The following is a 24,230-nucleotide window of genomic DNA, read 5'->3' as shown; positions in this document are numbered from 1 at the left end:
TGCTGGATTGCTAACACTTTAATACTGCTAATACTGAATTAAAAAATTTTGCTGGCAAAATTACTACTGCTGTTCTTTTCTTCCATACTGGATTGTAGCCCGTTGTCATTTGCATACACAAACCCCAGGTTCGCTTTACGTTGAATTTGTCATGGGTGTGCACATGAATGAACACACAGAGGCTGACCTGTGTGCTGTGCTGTGTGATCCCACAGGAGAAGGCTTCCCGTATCGACCGGATCGTCACCGAGCACCAGCTGTTCTCCCAGGGGCTGAAGGAGCTGCAGAACTGGGTGGCCGACACCAGCCACATGCTGCAGACCTACTGCACCCCCACAGCAGACAAGAACGTCCTGGACAGCAGGGTGATCAAGCTGGAGGTACAGTGTGACCACCTCTGACCTACACCAAGCTACACTAAGCTAAACTAAACTAAGTAAACTATACTATGCTAAGATAAACTGAATTAAACAAAGCTAAGATAAGCTAAGCTAGATCAAATAAAATAAATTCAACAAAGCTAAACTAAAATAGAATCAGACTTGGATTACAGAGTAGAAGCTGTTGTAAATCTCCAGTATGTAACAGGTAGCTAAGTTAGCATTGCTCCTGCCTTCGTGAGACCTCACTATGTTATACATGGACTGACCCTTAATGTCATTCTCCCAGGCTTTGCTGACAGCACGCCAGGAGAAGGAGATCCAGCTGAAGATGCTGGTCACCAGGGGAGAGTCTGTCCAGAGGAACACCTCAGTAGAGGGAGTACCAGTAGTCTGCAAGCACATCCAGGAACTCAAAGACTCCTGGGATGCCCTGCTTTCCACCTCCATCCATTGCAAAAGGTATAGCTTTTCTTTCTTGTGTACTGCCTTAGTAGAATACTTACTGGGTTATGATAACATCTGACCAAATTGAATGTTTTGTTTTATTTTTAACATTTGGGTAGTGTACAAGTAACTTTAGTGACGATTAGCTGATATATTTATGTTTACTGCACTCTATTCCCCTCACAGTCAGTTGGAGGGAGCCCTTTCCCAGTGGACCAGCTACCAGGAGGATGTGCTTCAGTTTGTGGGCTGGGTGGAGCATGTTGAGGAGAGCCTGGACACAACAGACAAACAGTTCTCCGAGATGAGAGACAAAACTGCCAACCTGGGTAAAGCCAAGGTACCCACCGTCGTCTATAGTACTCATTATTATTGACAGTTGATGGAAAATGGAGAGGGACTCATGAAAAAGAGGGACTCATGTCTGGTGCCAGTGAAAATAATAATGGTAAAAAAGACATGCCTCTGTCTTATAAAAACATTTGGGTAATGTGACCTTGGTAATGATTGGTCACAAAGTGCTTCTCAAACATCTTTAGTTTTATCAAGAGGTAGGACCTGTCACGTTCTGACCTTAGTTCCTTTGTTTTTGTCTTTGTTTTAGTATGGTCAGGGCGTGAGTTGAGGTGGGCAGTCTGTTTGTTTTTCTATGTTGGTTTTTGAGTTCGGCCTAGTATGGTTCTCAATCAGAGGCGGCTGTCAATTGTTGTCCCTGATTGAGAATCATACTTAGGTAGCCTGGGTTTCACTTTTGGTTTGTGGGTGTTTGTTTCCGTGTGAGTGTTTGGGCCACACAATACTGTTTCATTTAGTTTTGTTTTGTTCCAGTGTTCAGTTTGTTTATTAAAAAAAGACATGAACACTTACCACGCTGCACCTTGGTCGTCCTCACTTTCTCCCGAAGACGATCGTTACAGAACCTTAACCCTGTGAAATGCCATTGTTTGTTTCAGCTTCAGACAGTGCAAATTATAACGGTGAAAGAAGACATCCTTGTCGGGTGCCTCTGCCTTAAAAAGTTTCAAAATGCCAGTCTCCTATATGTTTGGTTTTAACAAGGAGTAACCTAACCCTGTATCATGCTGTGGTTTAATTACAGTAGAAACATACACATTAACCCTGAGCTATGTTGTGTTTGTTTTAGCTTCTCTATGAGGAGGTGCTGAGCCACAGCAGTCTGCTGGACACCATCACTATGAAGGGAGCCAACATGGCCGAACATTACGTCACACAGCTAGAGCTCCAGGACCTGCAGGAACGATACAACACCGTCAAGGACAACGCCAAGGTATATAGAGTACCTTGGCGTATATAGAGTGCCAGACTTATGTTGTTCCTACTATGCATTAGCATGAACAAAAATAGTAGTAGTTGCATGTCTGTAATGCACGTCATTGTTATTGTGTTGTCAGAGTACGATGGGGAAAGCAGAGGAGCTTGTGCAGGCCCACCAGGAGTACCAGAGAGGCCTGCATGTGTTTGAGGCGTGGCTGGAGCAGGAGCAGGAGAAGCTGGGCTGCTACACACAGCTAGAGGGAGATGTGGAAACCCTGGAGGAGACGCTTCAGAAACTACAGGTCAGAACAAGAACATACTGCTACCTCCAGATACATAGCCAAAGAAAAGTGGCTTTTCCCATTTCTCTCACTCTCCGAGATGAGAGACAAAACTACCAACCTGGGTAAAGCCAAGGGACCCACGTTCAGCTATACTACTCATTATTATTGACAGTTGATGGGAAATGTGATTTTTTAAATTTAACCTTTATTTTATCAGGGAGTCATACTGAGACCTGAATTACATGAATTACAGAAAATACACACATCAATATAAATACAAAATGCTAGCAGAAAGCAAAGCACGGTCAAAAAAACATATTCATCAGGAATAAGGTCCTCAATCAGCTTTATGAATTGCCCTAAAGGCACCAAAACATCACCTTTAAGAACATTTTGAAGATTTATTTAAGGACATTATGAAGGAAAATAAGGAATCATGTCCGGTGCCAGTGTAAATAATAATGGTGATAAAAGACATGTCATGTGCACGTATTATTGATAATTGTATAATTATTATTATCATCTATATTACACGTATCATGTAGTAACCAAAAAAGTGTTAAACAAATCCATGTTTATTTTTTTGATTCATCAAAGTTGCCACCCTTTGCCCTGCAGCTTTGCACACTTTTGGGATTCTCTCAACCAGATTAATGAGGAATGTTTTTCCAACAGTCTTGAAGGAGTTCCCACATATGCTGAGCACTTGTTAGTTGCTTTTCCTTCGCTCTGTGGTCCAACTCATCCCAAACCATCTCAATTGGGTTGAGGTCGGGTGATTGTGGAGGCCAGGTCATCTGATGCAGCAGTCCATCACTCTCCTTCTTGGTCAAATAGCCTTTACACAGCCTGGGGGTGTGTTTTGGGTCATTGTCCTGTTCGAAAACAAATTATATTTCCACTAAGCGCAAACCAAATGGGATGGGTTGGTAGCCATGCTGGTTAAGTGTGCCTTGAATTCTAAATAAATCACAAACAGTGTCACCTGCAAAGCACCATCACACCTCCTCCTCCATGCTTCACGGTAGGAACCACACATGCAGAGATCATCCGTTCACCTACTCTGCGTCTCACAAAGACCCGGCAGCTGGAACCAAAAATCTCACATTTGGACTCATCAGAACAAAGGACAGATTTCCACCGGTCTAATGTCCATTGCTCGTGTTTCTTCTTTCAAGTCTCTTCTTCTTATTGGTGTCCTTTAGTCTTGGTTTCTTTGCAGCAATTCGACCATGAAGGCCTGAATCACGCCGTCTCCTCTGAACAGTTGATGTTGACTTGAACTCTGTGAAGCATTTATTTGGCCTCAATCTGAGGTGCAGTTAACTCTAATAAACGTATCCTCTGCAGAAGTGGTAACTCTGGGTCTTCTTTTCCTGTGGCAATCTTCACGAGAGCCAGTTTCATCACAGCACTTGATGGGTTTTGCGACTGCACTTGAAGAAACGTTCAAAGTTCTTGAAATTTTCCGCATTGACTGACCTTCATGTCTTCAAGTAATGATGTCATTTCTCTTTGCTTATTTGAGCTGTTTGTGCCATAACATGGACTTGGTCTTTTACCAAATAGGGCTATCTTTTGTATACCACCCCTACCTTGTCACAACATAACTGATTGGCTCAAACACATTAACCTTTCTGACGTGTAGATTCTAAATATTAACAACAGCACTTACAGTGAGAGTAATTTTTGCACACTGTGCAGGAATTCTATGCTGCTGTTCTAGAATTTGACTGTTGTATTTTGCCACTATTCTCTACACCCCTCATTGTATCAATACTGCAATTTCTGCTTCATTTGAGGCTTTATACATTTTTCTTCCTATAGTAGTAGCAGTGAGTATGTATAGTATTAGTGATAATTGTATAATTATTATTATCATCTATATTACACTTATTATTTTCTGGCTTTGGTATTAGCCTGTCTGAGGGGCTGCATGTGTGAGATAGGGCGGGAAAACTGAGGCTCTAAATCCGGTGTATTTGATACAATAGTGGCATACAAAAAGTGAGAGCGGGGTATGAGCATATATTAGATATGCCGACCACGGCTAAGGCCGGGAAAGGCTGACATCCTTTTTCTTCATTTAAAAAAAATATTTAATTGATCACCAATTGACATGTAGCCTACAGATGCCTGCCACGTCACCAAGCGAGGAAGATTTCTCATCAAATGTGGTGATTATTATGGCTTGGCTAGGATTTAGGCTGGTCGAGGCGGAGGATTATGAGAACAGGGTGGTGGACAAGGGCATGTGAGCAACAAAGTGAGGTAGTTTGTGCGTGCGATCAGATTGAGTGGTGCATGCGTGTAATCAGCTATATTGTATGCAGAGACCGTGGCATGTGTGAAGTAAGGCTGTAGGTATAATGAAATGCATTCCAGGTGACTATCTCATGAAGCTGGTTGAGAGAATGCCAAGAGTGTGCAAAGCTGTCATCAAGGCAAAGGGTGGCTACTTTGAAGAATCTCAAATATAAAATATACTTTTATTTGTTTAACATGCTTTTAGTTACTACATGATTCTGTATGTGTTATTTCATAGTTTTGATGTCTTCACTATTGTTCTACAATCTAGAAAATAGTTTAAAAAAAGAAAAACCCGTTAATGAGTAGGTGTGTCCAAACTTATACATTATGCTCTTTACTTGCCAGTGTTCCAAACGGGACATTATTTGTCTTTTTACCTGAACATGGAAACAACATCAGATAGTATTGATAGCAAGCAGTTCAATGGGTTAGTCAGATGTTGTTCAGCATTGGGAAAAATGCCTATCTTTGCCTGTTGGCACAAGATGTATAGTATAATGGCGCTGGAATGTCCAGTAATATTTCGTAATGGCCAGTGTAAATAATGACAGCTGTCTCTCTGCATTCATTCCCAGGAGCTGCAACTCCAGTGCACGGAGGGCCAGGCCCTGCTCAACACTCTGCTAGACAGTAGAGACCAAGTTGTGCCATGGGGGGTCCCTCAGATCGAGGACCGGGTCCTGGAGACTGTGCAGCAAGACTGGCGGTTGTACCAGGGGAGGCTGGGAGACACCAGGGGCCAGCTCAACAGTGCCCTGGCCAAGCTCCGCCAGATGGAGCAGAAGTTTCAGCGTCTGGACAGCTGGCTGAAGAGCATGGAGAGCAAAGGTCAACTACGAAGCCATCGGAGGTCAGACCGCGCCACCAAGGACGCTCAGCTGCAACTAATTAAGGTCAGCAGTGGTTCAGAGTAGAGTAGATTGCTGTGAAACACTAAGTGACATCAATGGTGATGTTGATTATTGTTATATTAGTAGTTACACAGTCTTGTCTGTGTGCGTTATGCAGTAAGGGGTAGCATGTAGCCTTCTCCTCCTCCTCATCCTCCTCCTCCGCATCTTCCTCCTTCAGTGCCCTTGTGTTTCAATAAATGATATGCCATATTTATATGTGTCTCTCTGTATATAGGGTTGTCAGGAGGAAGTGCTGGTGTACCAGGAGGAGGTGGAGGGTCTGAGTGTTCTAGCCCAGCAAGTGTTGGACGAGACACACATCAGCAGCCGGGTCAGCACCAGAGCTACCCAGCTCACCGCCCGCTACCACGCCCTGCTACTGCACCTACTGGTATGGAACACTTAAAGATGCACACACACACCTTACGCATACAACCACATGTAACACAGTAGATTTCATCCCTGTCCTGACCTGGGCATGGACCTGGGACCTTCTGCTCAGCAACACTTTGCACTCACAAAGCTCTGAAACTTTTTCCTAAAATGTCTGTGTTGATGACGTAGGAGAGCATCAAGCTGCTGCAGGAGGAGGTGTATTGCATAGAGGAGGCCCAGAGTGTGTTCAGTACCTTCTCTGATTGGCTGAGCTCTGCCAAGAACAACTTCAGCACCGTGGCCATCAGCATCGATGTAGTGGACCGTGTTACCATGGAGAGGAAGAAGAAGAAACTGGAGGTACAGTTATAGTCTCCTCTTACAGCCACTGCCTTGAGCCTGGCATAAGAGAGACTACAGTCTGAGCTTCAGCTAAATGGAAGCCATGCCTCAAGTGACTTAGTTGGTAGACAACAACTGTTAGCGTAGCAAAAGTAAGCTCTTTTGAACTACTTGTGAGTGCGGACCTAGTGTGTTTTAGCATTGCAGTGACACTCCCAAGGCTTTAACTCCCTTTGCTTTGCTTCATCCTCTAAGAACGTTATGGTCCCAGGCATAATGGTTTCTGCTTTCTTTCTATGTATATGTGTGTCTGTCCTCTAGGCTCTGCAGGGTGACATGGAGCAGGGCCACAGCTTCCTGAGGACGATGCGTGAGAAGACGGAGCGAGCCATGGCCTTCCTGGAGGAACCAGAGGCAGACCAGCTGAGGGAGGAGGTGGACGCCCATCTCTCCCAGCTAGAGGGCCTTATGGTTGGGCTACGCACTGAACACAGCTCGCTGGAGAAATGCATCTCCCTTTCCAAAGACTTCCTGGACAAGTACAAGGCCCAGGCTCAGTGGCTCACAGAGACCAAGGCTCTGCTAGGGATGCCTGTTGAACCCAAAGCTGAGCTCTATCAGAAGAAGGCCCAGTTAGCCAAATACAAGGTATGAACAGATCTATCTACAGTTGAAGTCGGAAGTTTACATACACTTAGGTTGGAGTCATTAAAACTTGTTTTTCAACCACTCCACAAATTTCTTGTTAACAAACTATAGTTTTGGCAAGTCAGTTAGGACATCTACTTTGTGCATGACACAAGTCATTTTTCCAAAAATTGTTTACAGACAGATTATTTCACTTATAATTCACTGTATCACAATTACAGTGGGTCAGAAGTTTACATACACTAAGTTGACTCTGCCTTTAAACAGCTTGGAAAACCCCCCAAAATGATGTCATGGCTTTAGAAGCTTCTGAAAGGCTAATTGACATCATTTGAGTCAATTGGAGGTGTACCTGTGGATGTATTTCAAGGCCGACCTTCAAACTCAGTGCCTCTTTGCTTGAAATCATGGGAATATCAAAATAAATCAGCCAAGACCTCAGAAAAGAAATTGTAGATCTCCACAAGTCTGGTTCTTCCTTGGGAGCAATTTCCAAACGCCTGAAGGTACCACGTTCATCTGTACAAACCATGGAACCACGCAGCCGTCAAAAGTGCAAATCAATCCCAGAACAACAGCAAATGACCTTGTGAAGATGCTGGAGGAAACAGGTACAAAAGTATCTATATCCACAGTTAAACAAGTCCTATATCGACGTAACCTGAAAGGCCGCTCGCTCAGCAAGGAAGAAGCCACTGCTCCAAAACTGCCATAAAAACGCCAGACTACGGTTTGTAACTGCACATGGGGACAAATATCGTACTTTTTGGAGAAATGTCCTCTGGTCTGATGAAACAAAAATACAACTATTTAGCCATAATGACCATCGTTATGTTTGGAGGAAAAAGGGGGAGGCTTGCAACCCGAAGAACACCATCCCAACCGTACGGGGGTGGCAGCATCATGTTGTGGGGGTGCTTTGCTGCAGGAGGGACTGGTGCACTTCACAAAATAGAAGGCATCATGAGGCAAGATAAATTATGTGGATATATTGAAGCAACATCTCAAGACAGCTTGGTCGCAAATGGGTCTTCCAAATGGACAAGGACCTCAAGCATACTTCCAAAGTTGTGGAAAAATGGCTTAACTTCTTGCGTCGAGCCATCCCAGATCCGGGATCGTGAATACAACCTCAAGCTCATTACCATTCATGAAAATCGCAAATGAAATGAAATTAATATGCTAGCTCTCAAGCTTAGCCTTTTGTTAACAACACTGTCATCTTAGATTTTCAAAATATGCTTCTCAACCATAGCAAAACAAGCATTTGTGTAACAGCAAAACAAGCATTTTAGTGCATCAGCATTTTGTTAAAAACCAGAAACAACACTGTCATCTTAGATTTTCAAAATATGCTTCTCAACCATAGCAAAACAAGCATTTGTGTAACAGCTAGCCTTTTGCAGCTCTTAGCAAAATATGTAGCATTTAGTGTTAGCATCAGCAGGCAACATTTTCACAAAAACCAGAATCATTCAAATAAAATCATTACCTTTGAAGAACTTCAGATGTTTTCAATGAGGAGACTCTCAGTTAGATAGCAAATGCTCAGTTTTTCCTGAAAGATTATTTGTTTAGGAGAAATTGCTCCGTTTGGTGCGTCACGTTTGGCTACCAAAAAAACCTGAAAATTCAGTCTTCAAAACGCCGAACTTTTTTCCAAATTAACTCCATAATATCGACATGGTAAACGTTGTTTAGAATCAATCCTCAAGGTGTTTTTCACATATCTCTTCATGATATATCGTTCGTTGAAAGCCTCCTCTCTCCTCTCAATCACTGGATGACTGTGTGCAGCTTGTAGATTACGCACCAATTTAGACAAAGGACACCGGGCGGACCCCTGGTAAATGTAGTCTCTTATGGCCAATCTTCCAATGATATGCCTACAAATACGTCACAATGCTGCAGACACCTTGGAGAAACGATAGAAAGGGCAGGCTCATTCCCGGCGCATTCACAGCCATATAAGGAGACAATGGGAAACAGAGCTTCAAAAATTCTGCCCATTTCCTGGTTGAAGTCTCATCTTGGTTTCGCCTGTAGCATGAGTTCTGTGGCACTCACAGATAATATCTTTGCGGTTTTGGAAACCTTAGAGTGTTTTCTTTCCAAAGCTGCCAATTATATGCATTAGTCGAGCATCTTTTCGTGACAAAATATTGCGCTTAAAACGGGCACGTTTTTTTATCCATAAATTAAAAGAGCGCCCCCTATATCCAAGAAGTTAAGGACAACAAAGTCAAGGTATTGGACTGGCCATCACAAAGCCCTGACCTCAGTCCTATAGAACATTTGTGGGCAGAACTGAAAAACCATGTGCGAGCAAGGAGGCCTACAAACCTGACTCAGTTACACCAGCCCTGTCAGGAGGAATGGGACAAAATTCACCCAACTTATTGTGGGAAGCTTGTGGAAGGCTACCCGAAACGTTTGACCCAAGTTCAACAATTTAAAGGCAATGCTACCAAATACTAATTGAGTGTATGTAAACTTCTGACCCACTGAGAATGTGATGAAAGAAATAAAAGCTGAAAGAAATAATTCTCTCTACTATTATTCTGACATTTCACATTCTTAAAATAAAGTGGTGATCCTAACTGACCTAAGACAGAGAATTTTTACTGGGATTAAATGTCAGGAATTGTAAAAAAAAACTGAGTTTAAACGTATTTGTCTAAGGTGTATGTAAACTTCTGACTTCAACTGTATCTATGTGTGCCTTGTAAAAATAGACATATCATCAACAACTGATTCATTATAGACATTCAAAGGATGTTTTTCCTCGTACATAGACGATCCAGCAGACAGTGCAGTCTCACGAGTCAGCAGTGAGGTCTGTGGTTGAGAAAGGAGAGGCTCTGCTGGATTCGGTCCGCGACTCTACCATCAGGGACAACATGAGCAGACTACAGACAGACTACCAGGACCTCTGCACTGCAGCCAGGGTAGGTGTTCTACTACAGTACACATGATTCACTTTTAAAGTATTAGAGAGCTTCCTTGGTTTGTGGTTGTCTAGTCTCTTGTGACAGACTAGCTAGCTACCTAAAGCATGTAACCAAAATATGTCATTGTCCTACCTGGTTGATGTGGTGGCTGAGACAGCCACTGTAGCTTTGTCTATAAGGTAAAAAAAAAAAAAAAAGTAATCCTGTACTATTTACAGGGCCAGGTTCAGACTCTGATGGAGTTGGTGAAGGAGCATGAGGGCTACAGCAGTGATCTTCAGGAGGTGGAGAAGTGGCTCCTTCAGATGTCCAGTAGGCTGGTCACCTCAGACTCCATGCAGACTTGCAGCATGGAGACGGCCACACAGCAACTAGCTCGGCACAAGGTGAGTAGATTCATTAAGTTATGGATTGGAACTGTATGAGAATCCATGAGAATGAAATTATGCAATAACACCTGTTTGCGTGATAATGGAATTGTGCTTCTGAAGTTCTAAACCAGCATTCTAAAATGGCAATTTAGAAGTTTGGGGTTTATAATCATAACCTTTGTCTGTCACATTTCTTCTCAGGCAATCATGGAGGAGATAGCTAGCTTCGAGGAGCGCCTGACCAGTCTGAAGGAGAAGGGAGATGACCTGATGTCCAACTGTACTACAGACCAGGTCCAGGCTAAGATCAGCCAGCAGGTCCAGGCTCACCAGCAGGGCACCAGAGACAGTTACTCAGCCATCTGCAGCACCGCACAGCGTGTGAGTACTATAGTAACACTCTACTCTAAGCTACCCTACGTTGGTCTGCTCTGTTCTGCTCTACTCTAATCTACTATACTCTACTCTGATCTGCTCTACGCTACACTACTCTACTCACTTACCGGCTCCATCTCTTCACTTGTCTCTGTGTGTCTGTGTCTGCTTCATCAGGTGTACCAAAGTCTTGACAGGGAGCTGCAGAAACATGTCAGTCACCAGGACACTTTGCAGCAGTGCCAGACCTGGCTCTCCACTGTCCATGAGGACCTCCGGCTGCATTGTCAACCTCCCTCTGGCCTGCAGGAGGCCCTCAAACAGGTTCCTGACTGACTGCTCCCTGCTCTTTTATAGGCAGAGAATGAGAATCAAATGACACAATAATGTTTTTTTCATGGCAATGTTATGCCATAGGATTTTGGAGATTCGTGGTCATTTGAAAATACAAGGCTCTGCTTCAATGGGAAAACCTGGGTAAATAGGGGACATTAACAAATGAAAATGTTTTATCAAGCTGATTACATTTGTTTGTATATTACCTGTACAGGTGAAGCACTACAGGGCTCTACAGGAGCAGGCCAGTACGTACCTGGACCTGGTGTGTTCTGTGTGTGACCTATCTGATGATGCTGTGAGAGTCACTGTTGCTGAGGTCCAGCGGGTCAAACACACGGTGTGTGGGCTGGTCTTACCGTACATTCACTTCTGGTCATCATCACATCATCCTTACCATATTGACAACAGGGTTTTCACCAAGAGTTTCAAGTATTTGCCATATGTAATACATACACCTTACTCTCACAATCTCTCACAATAAAAACAACATTAGTTCAGGGCGTGAGAGTTCAGGGAAAATATGTAGGCCTGTAAATAGACATACAACAACCAATAAAGGCATCATAAAGCAGATGTACATAAAGTATCACAATTAAACAATCCCATGTTCAATACTTTGACTTCATGTTGTTGTGCGCTCTGCTGTATACTTCATGTTGTTGTACACTGTACCGTGTACTGTACAGATCGAGGAGAGGATGTCTAGCTCCCAGGGGCTGTCGGAGGGCTGGAAGGAGATAAAGGAGCAGAAGCAGGAGCTGTCTGGTCTGTTCCAGGACATGGAGCAGCAGCTGCTCAGTCTCTCCAGAAGACCAGCTGAGCTCGAGACCAAGATCGCCCACAACATGCTCACCCAGGCCAAGGTAGAGATCCTATGGTCAAAACGTATGATATGTTACATTTGGTATGTTTACATAAGACCGAAGGTTACTTAAGGTAAAAACAAAAGGAGGGTGGTTGGTCGGCGTATAATGTGAACGTCTAGCAACCCATAGGTTGCTTGTTCGAATCTCATGACGGAAAACTTTAGCAGTTGAACTAATTAGCAACTTTGCAACTATTTACTACTTTTGAGATACTTTGCAACTGCTTAGCATGTTAGCTAACCTTTCCCCTAACCCTAACCATAACCTTTTAACCTAACTCCTAACCTTAACCCCTAACCCTAACCCCTAGCCTAGATAACGTTAGCCACCTAGTTAATGTTAGCCTCAACAAATTGTAATTCGTAACGTATCATTCGAATTGCAATTCGTAACATTTCATACAAAATGGATGATGGACATCCACATTACATACCAAACGTAACATATCATTCTAATTTGAGTGACCCTGATTTTTGTTTACTATGTTACGTCTACCCCCGAGTCCAGGTTGCACTCCCATCTTCCCTACCTTCTTTAAAAATACTTCTCTGATCAGCCAGATTAATAAATAAAAATCTTAATTTAGATGAAAATGTGTAATTGTCAATATCAGTTTCACCGATTTAGGATATTGCTCACATACAAACCACTAACACAGCATGAGACAAAACATGCACATTGATCAAATCCAATCCAATTAATGTTTCTCTACTCTCTCCAACAGGAGTTTAGCAATCAGCTGCAGAGTAAACAAGCCACCCTAACCAGGATGACAGAGAGTGTGAATCGTCTGACTGAGGGCCAGGCCAGCCCGGAGCATGGGGAAGTAGGGCGTCTGAGCCACTCCTGGCTGGAGCTGTGTCACCAGGCTAACAGGCTGCAGGATCAGAGGCAGGAGGACCTGCAGAGGACTCAGGAGTACCACGACTGCATCACAGCCATGGAGGCACTGTTTGAGCAGGTGTCCAAGGAGTGGGACAACCTGGCCAGGTAGGATCATCTATCTATCTGAAACATACAACTGAGTTACTACAGGATGGGAACTAGAAGTGTATGCAATATGGGTGTATTGCAATAACTTTGCTCTGATTCCACCTGTAATAGTATCACAATACATTATTAAAGTGATTACTTTATGTATTGATAACAATCACAAAAAAGCAACAACTTAAAATATATTTGGTTCTGTATGGCCAAATCCCAGCCAGTCTTGTTGCTATGTGGGTTGCTAGTGAGTGAGCGGTCCCTTTCATAGCAAAAGTATATTGATGTGGGATCAGTCTCCAGAGCACATAGACGACTGACTCTATGTGGAATAGCTGAATAATCACAGTTGCCATGACAGTGGTAACATGGCTTAAGAGTTCGGGAGCTGTACCAACATTCTAAAAACCATGACAATGGGTCTCAAATACTTCTTCATCACTAGAATGTGTGTTCGCTTTGAAAAATTGTTATTGTGAAATCTAGTCATTGAATATATTCTTTTTCTCTCCAAGGACTGATGCTGAAAGTTCATCTGAGCACTTGGAGGCGTTGAAAAAACTTTCTGTGGCTCTCAGAGACCAGAAGGGAACTCTGGAGGACCTGAAGGACCAGAGGCAGAAAGTTATCTACCATCTGAATCTTGACGATAAAGAGCTGGTCAAAGAGCAAATCAGCCACTTCGAGCAGCGTTGGGCCCAGCTACAGAGCCTCATCGACAGGAAGATCCAGGACTCGGTGCTGACCTTGGAGGACATGGCCCAGGTGTGTGTGTGTGGGGGTGAGGGGAGTGTTGGGAAAGGCAGAAGACACATTTCTGGTCTAACCTATGGGCAATTAAGTATATATTTTATTCTAATCAGGTGGAGGCCCGTCTGAGGGAGGCCAGGGAGTGGGCCGAGGAGCAGCAGCCTGCCCTGTCTGAAGCCATGAAGATGAGTCCTCCTCCAGAGTTGTCCCAAAGCTTCCTGTTTGACCACCTCAGCATCTGCAGTGAACTGGAGGCTAAGCAGCTGCTTCTGGCCCAGGCCATGACCGACGCTGACCGCGTCCTGGCTCACCTGGGGCTCAACGAGCGCCAGCGCCTGCAGCAGCTCATCTCAGACACCCAGGCTGAGGTGGAGTCACTTAGTGTGAAGGTGGGTGTTTTTTTGTGTGTTTAAAAATAAAATAAAAGACTATTTGGGTTTCTGACACTTGCACATGCCTGTTTAACTTATGCTTATACTGTTTTCATGCTATTATCGTTTTTACATGTCTATATTGTGTAAATAAAATAAAGGTGGCCCAGAGGAGGAAGCACCTCAGCAAGGCCTTCACAGAGAGAACACAGTTCCTGCAGGCTGTCAACCAGTCCATCACCTGGGTTCAGCAGAATGAGAAGAAGGCCCAGGCAGAGGAGTACATCGCCCTGCTACCTGACGACCTGGCCAAGCAGGTACGAACCTGCAGGAACATCCAGAGCAGCCTAAAGGCCTACCAGAGCGAGCTGACCTCCCTGTGGTCCCAAGGCAGAGACCTGATGAGGGATGCCACCGAGGACGAGAAGGTTGAGATGCTCACCAAGCTGCAGGAGCTGCAGAACATCTTTGAGAAGGCCCTGCAGAAGTGTGGCCAGAGGCTGCAGGAGCTGGAAAAGGTGCTTGTCTCCAGAAAGTACTTCAAGGCAGACCTGGAGAAGACATGTCAGTGGTTGAAACAGGCAGACATAGTGACCTTCCCTGAGATTAACCTCATGAATGGCGACTTGGAGCTGAACGTGCAGCTGTTGAAGTACCAGCAGATAGTAGAGCAGGCGATGGAATATGAAAACCTCCTACTGATCGTCCAGAGAGCTGGTCAGGAGATCCTTCCCACTCTGAATGAAGTGGACCACTGTTACTTGGACGAGAAACTCAATGCTCTCCCACAGCAATACAATAGCATACTGGCTCTGGCCAAAGAGAAACAGGAGAAGATTGAACAGGCCATTCTATCCAGAAAGGAGTATGCCTCCTTCATAGATGTAACACATAATGCGTTGAAGGAGCTTGAGGAGCAGTTCCATAACTTGGGGACTCAGCCTGTCGGTCTACAGACAGAGGAGGTTGTCAGTTTACAGAACGATTACAAAGCTCTTCAGGTTGATCTGACAAACCTTGGTCTGGCTGTCAGTGAACTAAACCAGAAGAAAGAAGGATTCCGAAGCACCGGTCAACCCTGGCGGCCTGAAGAGATGACCCAGCTGGTGAGCCTCTACAATGGGCTCAAGAGGCTCATCGAACAGCGGGTGGAGCACCTCGACGACACGCTGGAGTCCTTCGAGGACCACAAGGCCATGGCCATGCAGGTAGACTCAGAGCTGAAGGCTACCAAAGAACAGCTGGTCAAGGTCAACGCAGAGACTCAGTCGGCGGAGGAGAGGCTGAAGAATTACCACGCCCTGGCCGGGAGTCTCCAGGGCGCCAGCTCTCATCTTTCTAGACTCATGGAGCAGATGGACAACCTGGCTCCTCAGCTGGACCAGGCTGCCCACGAGGCCTCCAGAGAACAGGTGGTCTTGTGGCAGGAGGAGCTGCAGTCCCTGCAGTCTGCTGTAGGGGAGCTGATAGTGGAGTGTGAGAATAGGTTTGTCCAGAGTAAAGACTTTGAGACGGAGGTGAAGCGGACCCTGGACTGGCTGCAGCAAATCAGGGATGAGCTGGACTGTGCTGTGGTGGTGGACGTGAGGGTAGAGAAGGTCCAGGAGGAGATCAGGAAGCAGCAGATTATGCAGGAAGAGGTCCAGTCCAGGCTGAGGATCGTGGCTGCCCTGAGCAGCAGGGAGAAACAGAAGTACACCAGCGCCAATGAGCTGGTCCCAGCCCATGTTGACTTGAGCCTGGAGGAGATGGCCAAACTACAGGCTGATGTACAACAGGCTCTGAGCTCCAAACAGGTGAAGTGATATCATATTGTCTCAATGTATTATAATATAAGGGAGTGGGGTTGCAAAAATCTGGAAACTTCAACGACACTTCCCAAATCTCCTAGGTGTTTATAAAATCTCAGTTGAAGGATTTCATCTGGGAACTTTGCGAACGTTTCTGGAATTTTTGTACGCTGTGAGGGAGTAATAGTGACAATAACATAGCCTGTTTGTTGACATCTATTAGTATTGTTAGCTTCACATACTCACCATTTCCCTTCCCTGTCTGTTCTCCAGATCACCCTGGAGCAGGCCTTAGCGTTGTGTCAGAAGTACCACTTCCGGATGCAGTCAGCGTGTGAGTGGCTGGAGGATGCAGTGGCCTTCCTACAACTAGCCAGCTTGGGGGTGGACGTAGAGAACTATGAGGAATGTCTACGCCAGCAGGAGGACATCATGGCCTCGGAGCAGGTGGGTGCTCCAATAACTTGTCCGGGTGGATAATGTAGAGCAAAAAATGAATCCGCGCAATGTTATAACGCTCCCAAAGTGTTTAGTTTAATAGGACGTTTTTGACAAACTGGGCCTTTGTCAGGACTAAATAAAGTGTGGTCTATTAGGACATGTTGCTAAGAGGTAAAGCAAACTGAAACAAAGCTTCAATTGCAACTTATATTCAAGAGTGATTTTTTTTGGTGTGCCTTTTTTCAATAACAACATTTTCTTTTCTCCCTTTACCATGTTCTCTCCCTGTGCCTCGTGGTAGGAGTTCTTGGGCCACCTGCAGGAGTTGGAGGCTCTGCCCCCCCAGCTGGAGAACCTGGTTAACCCTTCAGCCAAGGAGCAGCTTAGGCTGAGTGTGGAGTCTGCTCAGCAGAGAGGAGTGGAGGTCCGAGATCAGCTGCAGTGTCATCAGGACGTCCTGATCAGGTACAGGAAGTAAAGGATAATTGTAAATTGTAATCAACATATGGACATATAATATATGCCATTTAGTGGACACTTTCATCCAAAGCGACTTAAAACCATTTGTGCATGGACAATATGGTTTTACAAGTGTTGAATACAGAGAGAGAGACCTTGGTGCAGAGATGGGCAATTTAGTGTTAATATAACACAGACAGAACTGATTGGATTGTCTTAAAGTGATCGCCGTCATCGTGACGTTGTTACTCAATTGAAACTAAGACATTAAATCCCCTTCAACACATGCTTCCCTCCAACACAATGAAGTGCATATTGTGTTTTATAAACTGGATGGTTTGAGCCCTGAATGCTTGTTGGCTGAAAGCCGTGGTATATCAGACCATGTATTACGTGTATGACAAAAAAGTAGCTTTTTACTGTTATTGCTATTATATTCTAACCAGTTTTATAATAGCAAAAAGGTACCTCAGGGTTTGTGGTATATGGACAATATAGCACAGCCAATGGCTTTATTGTGTCATGCATAAGAACAGCCCCCAGCCGTGGTCTAGCCGTGGTATATTGCCCATATACCACATCTCCTTGGCCTTAATGCTTAAAATGATTCTGTAAATACTTGGCTGCACCATGCATTTCCTTACTGGTACAATAAAGTTGGAATGGAATTGAATTAAATTGACTGTCCTGTGTTGTCCCTAGCTGTGTTGCCCAGTGGAAGTCCTACCAGGAGACGAGGCAGACAGTGATTGAACTGATGAACGAGGCAGAGAAGAAGCTGACTGAGTTCTCCACCGCCAAGGCTGCCACCTTTCTGGAGGCAGAGGAGAAGCTCAGGAGTCATAGGGTAACCATGGGAAAATAAAGATTTTCTTCTGTTTTGACTTTTACATTACTTGATACATTTTGCTCATGGCCGCATAATTAGCCACATGATGGCGTCATTGTACATTCATCTTTAGTAATCAAAGCACAAAGAAGTAATGATTAGACTTTATTTATGAACACCCATAATATGCGACCGGACCGCGACTCTTCTCTTGTGTGTATATTTCCTCCTCTCCTCCCTCCCTGCCAGTCCCTGGTGTCGATGGTGAATGGGTTCCAGGAGAAGCTGACCGGGCTGGAGGAGCAGGCATCCCAGCTGGAGCTGGTGGGTAGTGACGCCAGCAAGGCCACCATCAGCCGCTCCATGACCACGGTGTGGCAGCGCTGGACCCGGTTACGCAGCGTAGCACGAGGGCAGGAGAGGGTCCTAGAGGACACGGCCCAGGAGTGGAGGACCTTCAGGGAGAAGGTATAGTAGGCTACACAGAAACATGGGTTCGCGAATAAACAGTGGAGAAGACCATAATATCAACCTAAGTCCATGAATATAACTCCTGTTCCCTAAGGAGGTACGAGGTACAACACAGTTAGGGGGACAAGAGTGCAATCCTCATAGCTGTCCGTTGTGCAGTATACTGACTGAAAGGGTTCTAAACAGTATACTATCAGCACTTGCTGGATTATTTATTTGTTCCCCTTATGCCCTTTGTTGCTGTCTGCCGTAAAGTCTTCTCTAAAGAGTGTACACTACTCCATAGTAGAAGCTAACAATGATGCTTTATAAACAAGTCATTACAGGTTCAGCGCACTGTCTAGATTTCCCCCACCTGTGTTCCTTTCAGATGGTGAAGCTGAGGAACATGGTGGACGAGCTTCAGAGCCGTGTGATAGACTGTGCTGTGGAGAAGGCCTCCAAGGCTACCTTGCAGTCTGTGTTGGACCAGCATGAGCTGCTGATCCAGGACATGGAGAGGGAGCTGTCCTCCCTCACCCTGCTGCGTCAGTACGCCCTCAGCCTGCTCCATGACGTGGAGGTCCCCTCACCATCCCCCACCTCCGAACAGGACGAACTGCCCAGTCTCAAGGAGATCAGAGCTGTACAAGACCGCATGGAAAGGTGCAGATCAAGATTGTTAGGTTTTGCGTGGTCTCTTCCCACAGCCGCTGTGGAGCTCCATGAGTCTGGCAATCGAGCCTATGTTTAGCATTTGCATAACAGATGGATTGGCAACTCAGGAATTAGATCAGTTGTTGTTTGCATTGAACAGAATAAGAGAGATAATTGTCCATTTAGTTACAAGTGAAAAAGTGTCTTCTGTATTTCCCAATGCTCCAGTTCAAAAACAGTTCAAATATCTTAGGAACAGAATAATGGAGCTGAGTGGTTTTATGTCTCTCCACCAGTCTGCTGCAGCAGGCGCGTACCAAGCGTAGCCAGGCTGGGATGGAGCTGAGGGATAGAGAGGAGGTGGAGAAGAACCTGAGTGTGGTCAAAGCCTGGATCCAGGAGACCAGGGAGCTGCTTCTCAACCCTACCCCAGATATAGATGCTCTGCTACAGGAGCTGGAGGTAAGCCGCTGACGAACCCTATGGAACTAGAGATTGAGTAAACACAATCTAACACATGATCACATCCTTTTTTGCCATTTTTGCAAATGCAAAATTCCTTTATGCATTTACTCAATTGTTGTATCAAGTACTACTGTGTGCTAAGACGTAGTCTCAGGCTGGGATCAAGGCTAGCTATGGCGTAAATTAAAGAATTGTTATGTGAGTGGCTTGTTTTTGAGTCTTGGTACATGTGCATGACCATGTTTCTCTTATGTATTGTACAGGTGGTGCACAGTGATGTGATCGGGTACCGTCAGCATTTGGATAAGATAGCTGAGCAGCAGCAGAGCAAGTATCTGGACCTGTACACCATCCTGCCCTCAGAGATCTCCATGCAGCTGGCTGAGGTGTCGCTTGCACTGGGGGCCATCGAGGACCAGGTACCGGACTATCTAGCGCTTGCTATTTCTCACTGGGCCAGTTTCCTGGACACAGATTAAGCCTAGCCATGAACTAAAAAGCATGTTCAATGGAGAATCTCGATTAAAATTGCTTAGGCTTAATCTGTGTCCGGTCTACTACGTCAACTACTGTATCTTTTACTAATGTAAATGCTAAGAAATAGAGAAGTTATTACAGGGTTAAGTTTGTACGTTTCTCTTCTGAATTTCTTAAGGTTCTATCCAAAGAGAGAGAGATTCAGAAGACGAGAGACATCAAGGAGGACTTCAGTTCCAGGATCCATGACGTGTCGGAGAAGATGAAAGCCATCTCCACCAGACTCAAAGACAAAGCCAGTGATGTCGAACACGCTAAAGACGAGACCAAGGTGAGCGGGAGCTGAAGATGCTCATGCATATGACTCTGAATAAGGGTTTGGGGTCAATTTCTTGTCAATTCAATCAATTCAGGAAGTAAACTGAAATACATACAAAAGTGAATGAGCACCCAGAGCTGCTATCTTGGTCAGTCCGTTTAACCCAGAGTTTCTCTCCTCTCCTCAGTGTCTTTGTAATGACCTGGAGAGCTGTCGTCGGACTCTCTCAGAGCTGGATGCTGCGGTCCATGAGTTCGGCAGACGGAACCCCGTCTTGGCCAAACAGCTGAGCGATGCCATAGACAAGTTAGGAGACATCCACCACCACACTGCCCGACTGGCCGAGTGTAGAACCATTTGGCTCAAAAAGGTTAGGAACCAATTGTATAAATGTTTTGAGGGGGGAAAACACAATATACATGAGAAGTCTTGTTGTTACACTGTTGTTGTTTTAACAATGTTGTTGTTACACTGAAGAGGTGGCATTAATGTACTGTGTTGCCCAGCCCAAAATGTTTATATGGGGCCATTTGACTTTTAATTGTAAAAGGTGCTATTTATACCATAAACGTACATTACCCATACATTGTCAGTGTCATTAAAGTATGGATTTCCCTGCTGTTGTTCCCTGGTTCCTCAATTCCTCTCTGTTATCTCACCTGTCTAGGCCGATGCCCATCTAGAGGAGTACAGTGAGATGCTGGACTTCATAGTGAGGTGGTCGGAGAAAGCCAAGGGCCTGGTGAGGGCCAACATCATCTGGAACTCCTCCCCTCATCTGCAGGAGCAAATAAGGATGTACCAGGTGGGTGGAGACATGAATAAACACATGTAGAGTTACCGGATTGAAATGCTGATAGAGACTGTATGAAACTCTCACTGTTCACTTCCACTGTACCATCTTCAACAATACTGGTGGTGTTTCTGTGTGTAAGGAAATAAACATGTGTTCTGTTCTCCTGTCTCCTATCATTATCCCTCCAGGATGTTACTTCTTTTCTTATTTACCGGCACCTCTTAGGGTCCATCCATCACTGGTTGGCCCTTTTTTTTTTTCAAAAACAGTGTCTTCTTATTCCATTCATTGCCTGTGTTGTGCTTTCCCCCTCCCCTCCCCGTCCCATCAGTCTGTGCTGCGTGAGTCCCGGGAGCTCCATGGGGACCTGCAGGCCATGGGAGAGAAGGTGGATCTGCTATCTGAGGTGCTGCAGACGGAGAACATGTCCCAGCAGGTGTGTGAGCTCAGCCGCAACACCGAGGAGCTCCAGCAGACCATCAGGACACGACTGCAGAGCCTACAGGACGCAGCCAAGGTACTGACTCAGACATACTGTATGCGCTGACCTTGCATTTTAGCCTAGCATCTGTTTTCACTCTAGCATTGTTGTTAGTCTCAGACGGTCAAATAGCTTTTAGCATCTCAGTGTTATTCTCACCTGTACGTACAAATATATTTGATTGATTGACCTGTGTGTAGTGACAGACGGTTAGCATGACTTGATTAGCTAGCCAGCTAGCCCTCAGAAGATTTGATTCTGGGTTCTGAGATAAACCTGTGTGTGTGTCCTGTGTCGTCCTCTCAGAGTATGGAGCGTCTGGAGTACGAGGTGAAGACCCTACATGTTGCTCTGGAACAGGTCCAAGTTACACTGACCTCTCCTGAGTTGGCCCGACAGAGTCTCAAGGAACAACTGGCCCAGAGACAGGTAACTACTCCTTCTTCTGCTGCTGCTGCTGCTGCTGCTGCTGCGGAGAATGTGACGTTCCCTCCTGTCTGTTTTCCTAGCGTCTTCTGTCGGAGATGGAGGGCTTCAAGCAGCAGGTGCAGGCGGTGCAGCTGTGTCAGAGCGCCCTGCGCGTCCCAGAGGAGGTGATGCCTGGCCTGGCTATCTGTCGCACGGCACTGGGCCTACAGCAGGAGGCCAGCCAGCTGCAGCATGTCGCAATACAGCAGTGCAACATTCTACAGGTAGGGAGGCCACAGCACAATCATGAATAATTCATTCGATTGCCTGTGACTGAAGACTTGTGTTAGTTCCCCTGAGCTAATGGCTAGGTTTTGAGGAACACAGAAAGTCACGGTTTGAATCCGGTTGGCCACACCTGCAAGCCAAGAGCAGTTGACCTCCTACATTGTGCACCAGTATCAACATTCCTTGATTTCTTGTCCCTTCTGTAGGAGGCTGTTGTGCAGTATGAGCAGTATGAGCAGGAGGTGAGGCACCTCCAGGGGCTGATAGAGGATGCCCACAGAGTCATCCAGGACCGACCCATTCCCACCAGCAACATCCAGGAGCTGCAGGCTCAGATCCTACACCATGAGGTACTTCTACATACTGTAGCATTACCAATGGAAAGGAATGCAGAATTGTGAAAACCTCTAGGTCCAGGTGCTGGTAGGAACAACTAAGTACCCAAAGCAAAAAAACAACAACGACAAAAAGGACACTAGTTAAGCTGTAAAATGTTAGGACTATATGGATGCTTTGTTCCCCTGTTGTCACCATAACCACTGACCGTGATCGGGATGTTTCTAACAGGACCTGGCCCAGAAGATCAAGGGTTACCAGGAACAGATAGCCAGTCTGAACTCTAAGTGTAAGATGCTTGCTGTGAAGGCCAAGCACGCCACCATGCTGCTCACTGTGAGTGACACGGAGGGGGCGGGGCTTACTGAGGAGGACCTGGATGGAGACACACACAAACCCTCTGTAGTCATGGTGAGAGGCCAACTCCCCTCCCCAATCGAGCTTATCGATGTGGTAAACGATACGAGTTTACTAATTGTACAGCATGTTTTTTTTTTGGTTTATTAACTAACTCAGGCAAATCACTCCTCTGTTAATCCTGTGACCCTTTATCAAATCTCGAGCTAGCATGATGTCTGTCTGAAAGACTCCACTCTCTGTGGTGGACTTTTAACAAATTCACACAATCTTCTCTGCATGTGTTTTCTGATTAAAACCTGGATGCTCTGTCTGTCTGTTCTGTCTAACTCTGATCCTATGGTGTGATCAGATGACAGCTGGCCGCTGTCACACCCTCCTGTCCCCTGTCACGGAGGAGTCTGGGGAGGAGGGCACCAACAGTGAGATCTCCTCTCCTCCTGTCTGTCGCTCCCCCTCTCCCATCACTCACTCCCAGGTCTGTTGCACTCCCTCTCCCATCACTCACACTCGGGCATCACCTACTGAGCTCTTTCTCTCTCTCTCTCTCTCTCTCTCTCTCTCTCTCTCGCTCTCGCTCTACTCTAGCTGCAGACCATGAGATATGAGATACATCTCCATATCCTGTCATCCTGTATGCCTCAAATTAAATGCATTGCATTAGCACAGATTAATGCATAGCAAGGCTTCTGTACTTCTCCATTAAGGGCCTGGGCCCAGTTGCATAAAACATCTTAGGTGTTTCCCTTAAGGGTTTACCTTAAGGAATGTTTAAGGGCGTTGCATAGAGCCCCTCAAATATTTCCTTAGGTAAGGGCATATGTTAAGGGGTCTTACAGTAGTTTGAAGGCCGGTATGGCTGAAAGAGTATCTGGTTACCGTGGAGACGGCCTGATTCACTGACAACTTCTCATCAAAGAGATTGCTTTTATTTTTTTATTTTTTGAGATAGCAACATAGAACTTCTACAATCAAGACAGGATAACCAAATTGCTCCAGAAGATAATAAAATCCCGTTTCTTGTAGCACATTTCTTTCCGAACTTTATATTACTTTCTAGCACGTCAAGCTAGTTTACAGAGGACATAGCTAACTAGCCAGCTAGCTCAGTAGCCATGGATTGTGCACTTTCCATTGTTTAGCTAGCTAAAGTAAGTAGCTAGCCGGTTGATGCTTTTCTTTTGGAACCCAGAGCAGATGAAAGCAACATTCAACTCCACCAATGCTATTTACATTGCAGTTAATGGACCTCATGGGCACCCTTAACTTTTTCACCTAATTTAAGGGGGGAATTCTCCTTAAAATATTTTGTGCAACTGACTTAAAGTTAAGGAAACTTTAAGGGAATAGATAAGGGGGGAAATTCATTTAAGGTGTTTTATGCAACCAGGTCCTGACCACTTACCTTATTGTGTATCTACCTATACACCGAGTAACATTGTGATGCTTCTCTGTATTTGTTGCTCGTGTTTTCTTTCAGATGGGACTGGGACGAGCCACCCTCACCAGAGCCCCCATACAGGAGCTATATGACCCGACATTTGAATCTGTGGCCAACTTCGATGACCTGCAACGCTCCTGGGAGACCTTGAAGAATGTGGTACTCAATGCATATCGATTAAACATTTAATCGGTTATTTAGGGAAGTGTATTTACAAATAAACTGTGAAGTACCATTCTTTTGGGCCAAGGTCTGCCTGCTACCTAGTTCCTATC

The 24,230-nt window shown here is 45.3% G+C and overlaps 1 protein-coding gene across 5 annotated transcripts in view; it reads left to right on the top strand.

Moving 5' to 3' along the window:
• syne1b (spectrin repeat containing, nuclear envelope 1b) overlaps positions 1–24,230 on the top strand; it is a 142,230-nt gene that overhangs the window by 57,476 nt on the left and 60,524 nt on the right. For 4 of the 5 annotated variants that reach the window (XM_042329845.1, XM_042329843.1, XM_042329844.1 and 1 more), the window contains 36 exons: positions 216–380; positions 670–842; positions 1,014–1,167; positions 1,972–2,115; positions 2,240–2,404; positions 5,272–5,589; positions 5,825–5,980; positions 6,154–6,324; positions 6,628–6,954; positions 9,750–9,902; positions 10,124–10,291; positions 10,478–10,657; positions 10,829–10,975; positions 11,202–11,327; positions 11,677–11,853; positions 12,581–12,846; positions 13,356–13,605; positions 13,704–13,979; positions 14,123–15,757; positions 16,025–16,198; positions 16,494–16,657; positions 17,354–17,498; positions 17,730–17,948; positions 18,322–18,596; positions 18,884–19,049; positions 19,316–19,471; positions 19,708–19,860; positions 20,036–20,218; positions 20,516–20,653; positions 20,976–21,161; positions 21,432–21,554; positions 21,635–21,817; positions 22,028–22,171; positions 22,389–22,568; positions 22,867–22,992; positions 23,995–24,114. In XM_042329845.1, the coding sequence (XP_042185779.1) occupies positions 216–380; positions 670–842; positions 1,014–1,167; positions 1,972–2,115; positions 2,240–2,404; positions 5,272–5,589; positions 5,825–5,980; positions 6,154–6,324; positions 6,628–6,954; positions 9,750–9,902; positions 10,124–10,291; positions 10,478–10,657; positions 10,829–10,975; positions 11,202–11,327; positions 11,677–11,853; positions 12,581–12,846; positions 13,356–13,605; positions 13,704–13,979; positions 14,123–15,757; positions 16,025–16,198; positions 16,494–16,657; positions 17,354–17,498; positions 17,730–17,948; positions 18,322–18,596; positions 18,884–19,049; positions 19,316–19,471; positions 19,708–19,860; positions 20,036–20,218; positions 20,516–20,653; positions 20,976–21,161; positions 21,432–21,554; positions 21,635–21,817; positions 22,028–22,171; positions 22,389–22,568; positions 22,867–22,992; positions 23,995–24,114 (7,986 nt within the window). The remainder of the gene's footprint in view (positions 1–215; positions 381–669; positions 843–1,013; positions 1,168–1,971; positions 2,116–2,239; positions 2,405–5,271; positions 5,590–5,824; positions 5,981–6,153; positions 6,325–6,627; positions 6,955–9,749; positions 9,903–10,123; positions 10,292–10,477; positions 10,658–10,828; positions 10,976–11,201; positions 11,328–11,676; positions 11,854–12,580; positions 12,847–13,355; positions 13,606–13,703; positions 13,980–14,122; positions 15,758–16,024; positions 16,199–16,493; positions 16,658–17,353; positions 17,499–17,729; positions 17,949–18,321; positions 18,597–18,883; positions 19,050–19,315; positions 19,472–19,707; positions 19,861–20,035; positions 20,219–20,515; positions 20,654–20,975; positions 21,162–21,431; positions 21,555–21,634; positions 21,818–22,027; positions 22,172–22,388; positions 22,569–22,866; positions 22,993–23,994; positions 24,115–24,230) is intronic. The other variant, XM_042329842.1, reaches the window with a different exon arrangement.

Source organism: Oncorhynchus tshawytscha, linkage group LG11 (assembly GCF_018296145.1).
Source record: "Oncorhynchus tshawytscha isolate Ot180627B linkage group LG11, Otsh_v2.0, whole genome shotgun sequence".
Lineage (NCBI taxonomy): Eukaryota > Metazoa > Chordata > Actinopteri > Salmoniformes > Salmonidae > Oncorhynchus > Oncorhynchus tshawytscha.
This window is presented reverse-complemented; position numbering and strand designations above follow the sequence as displayed.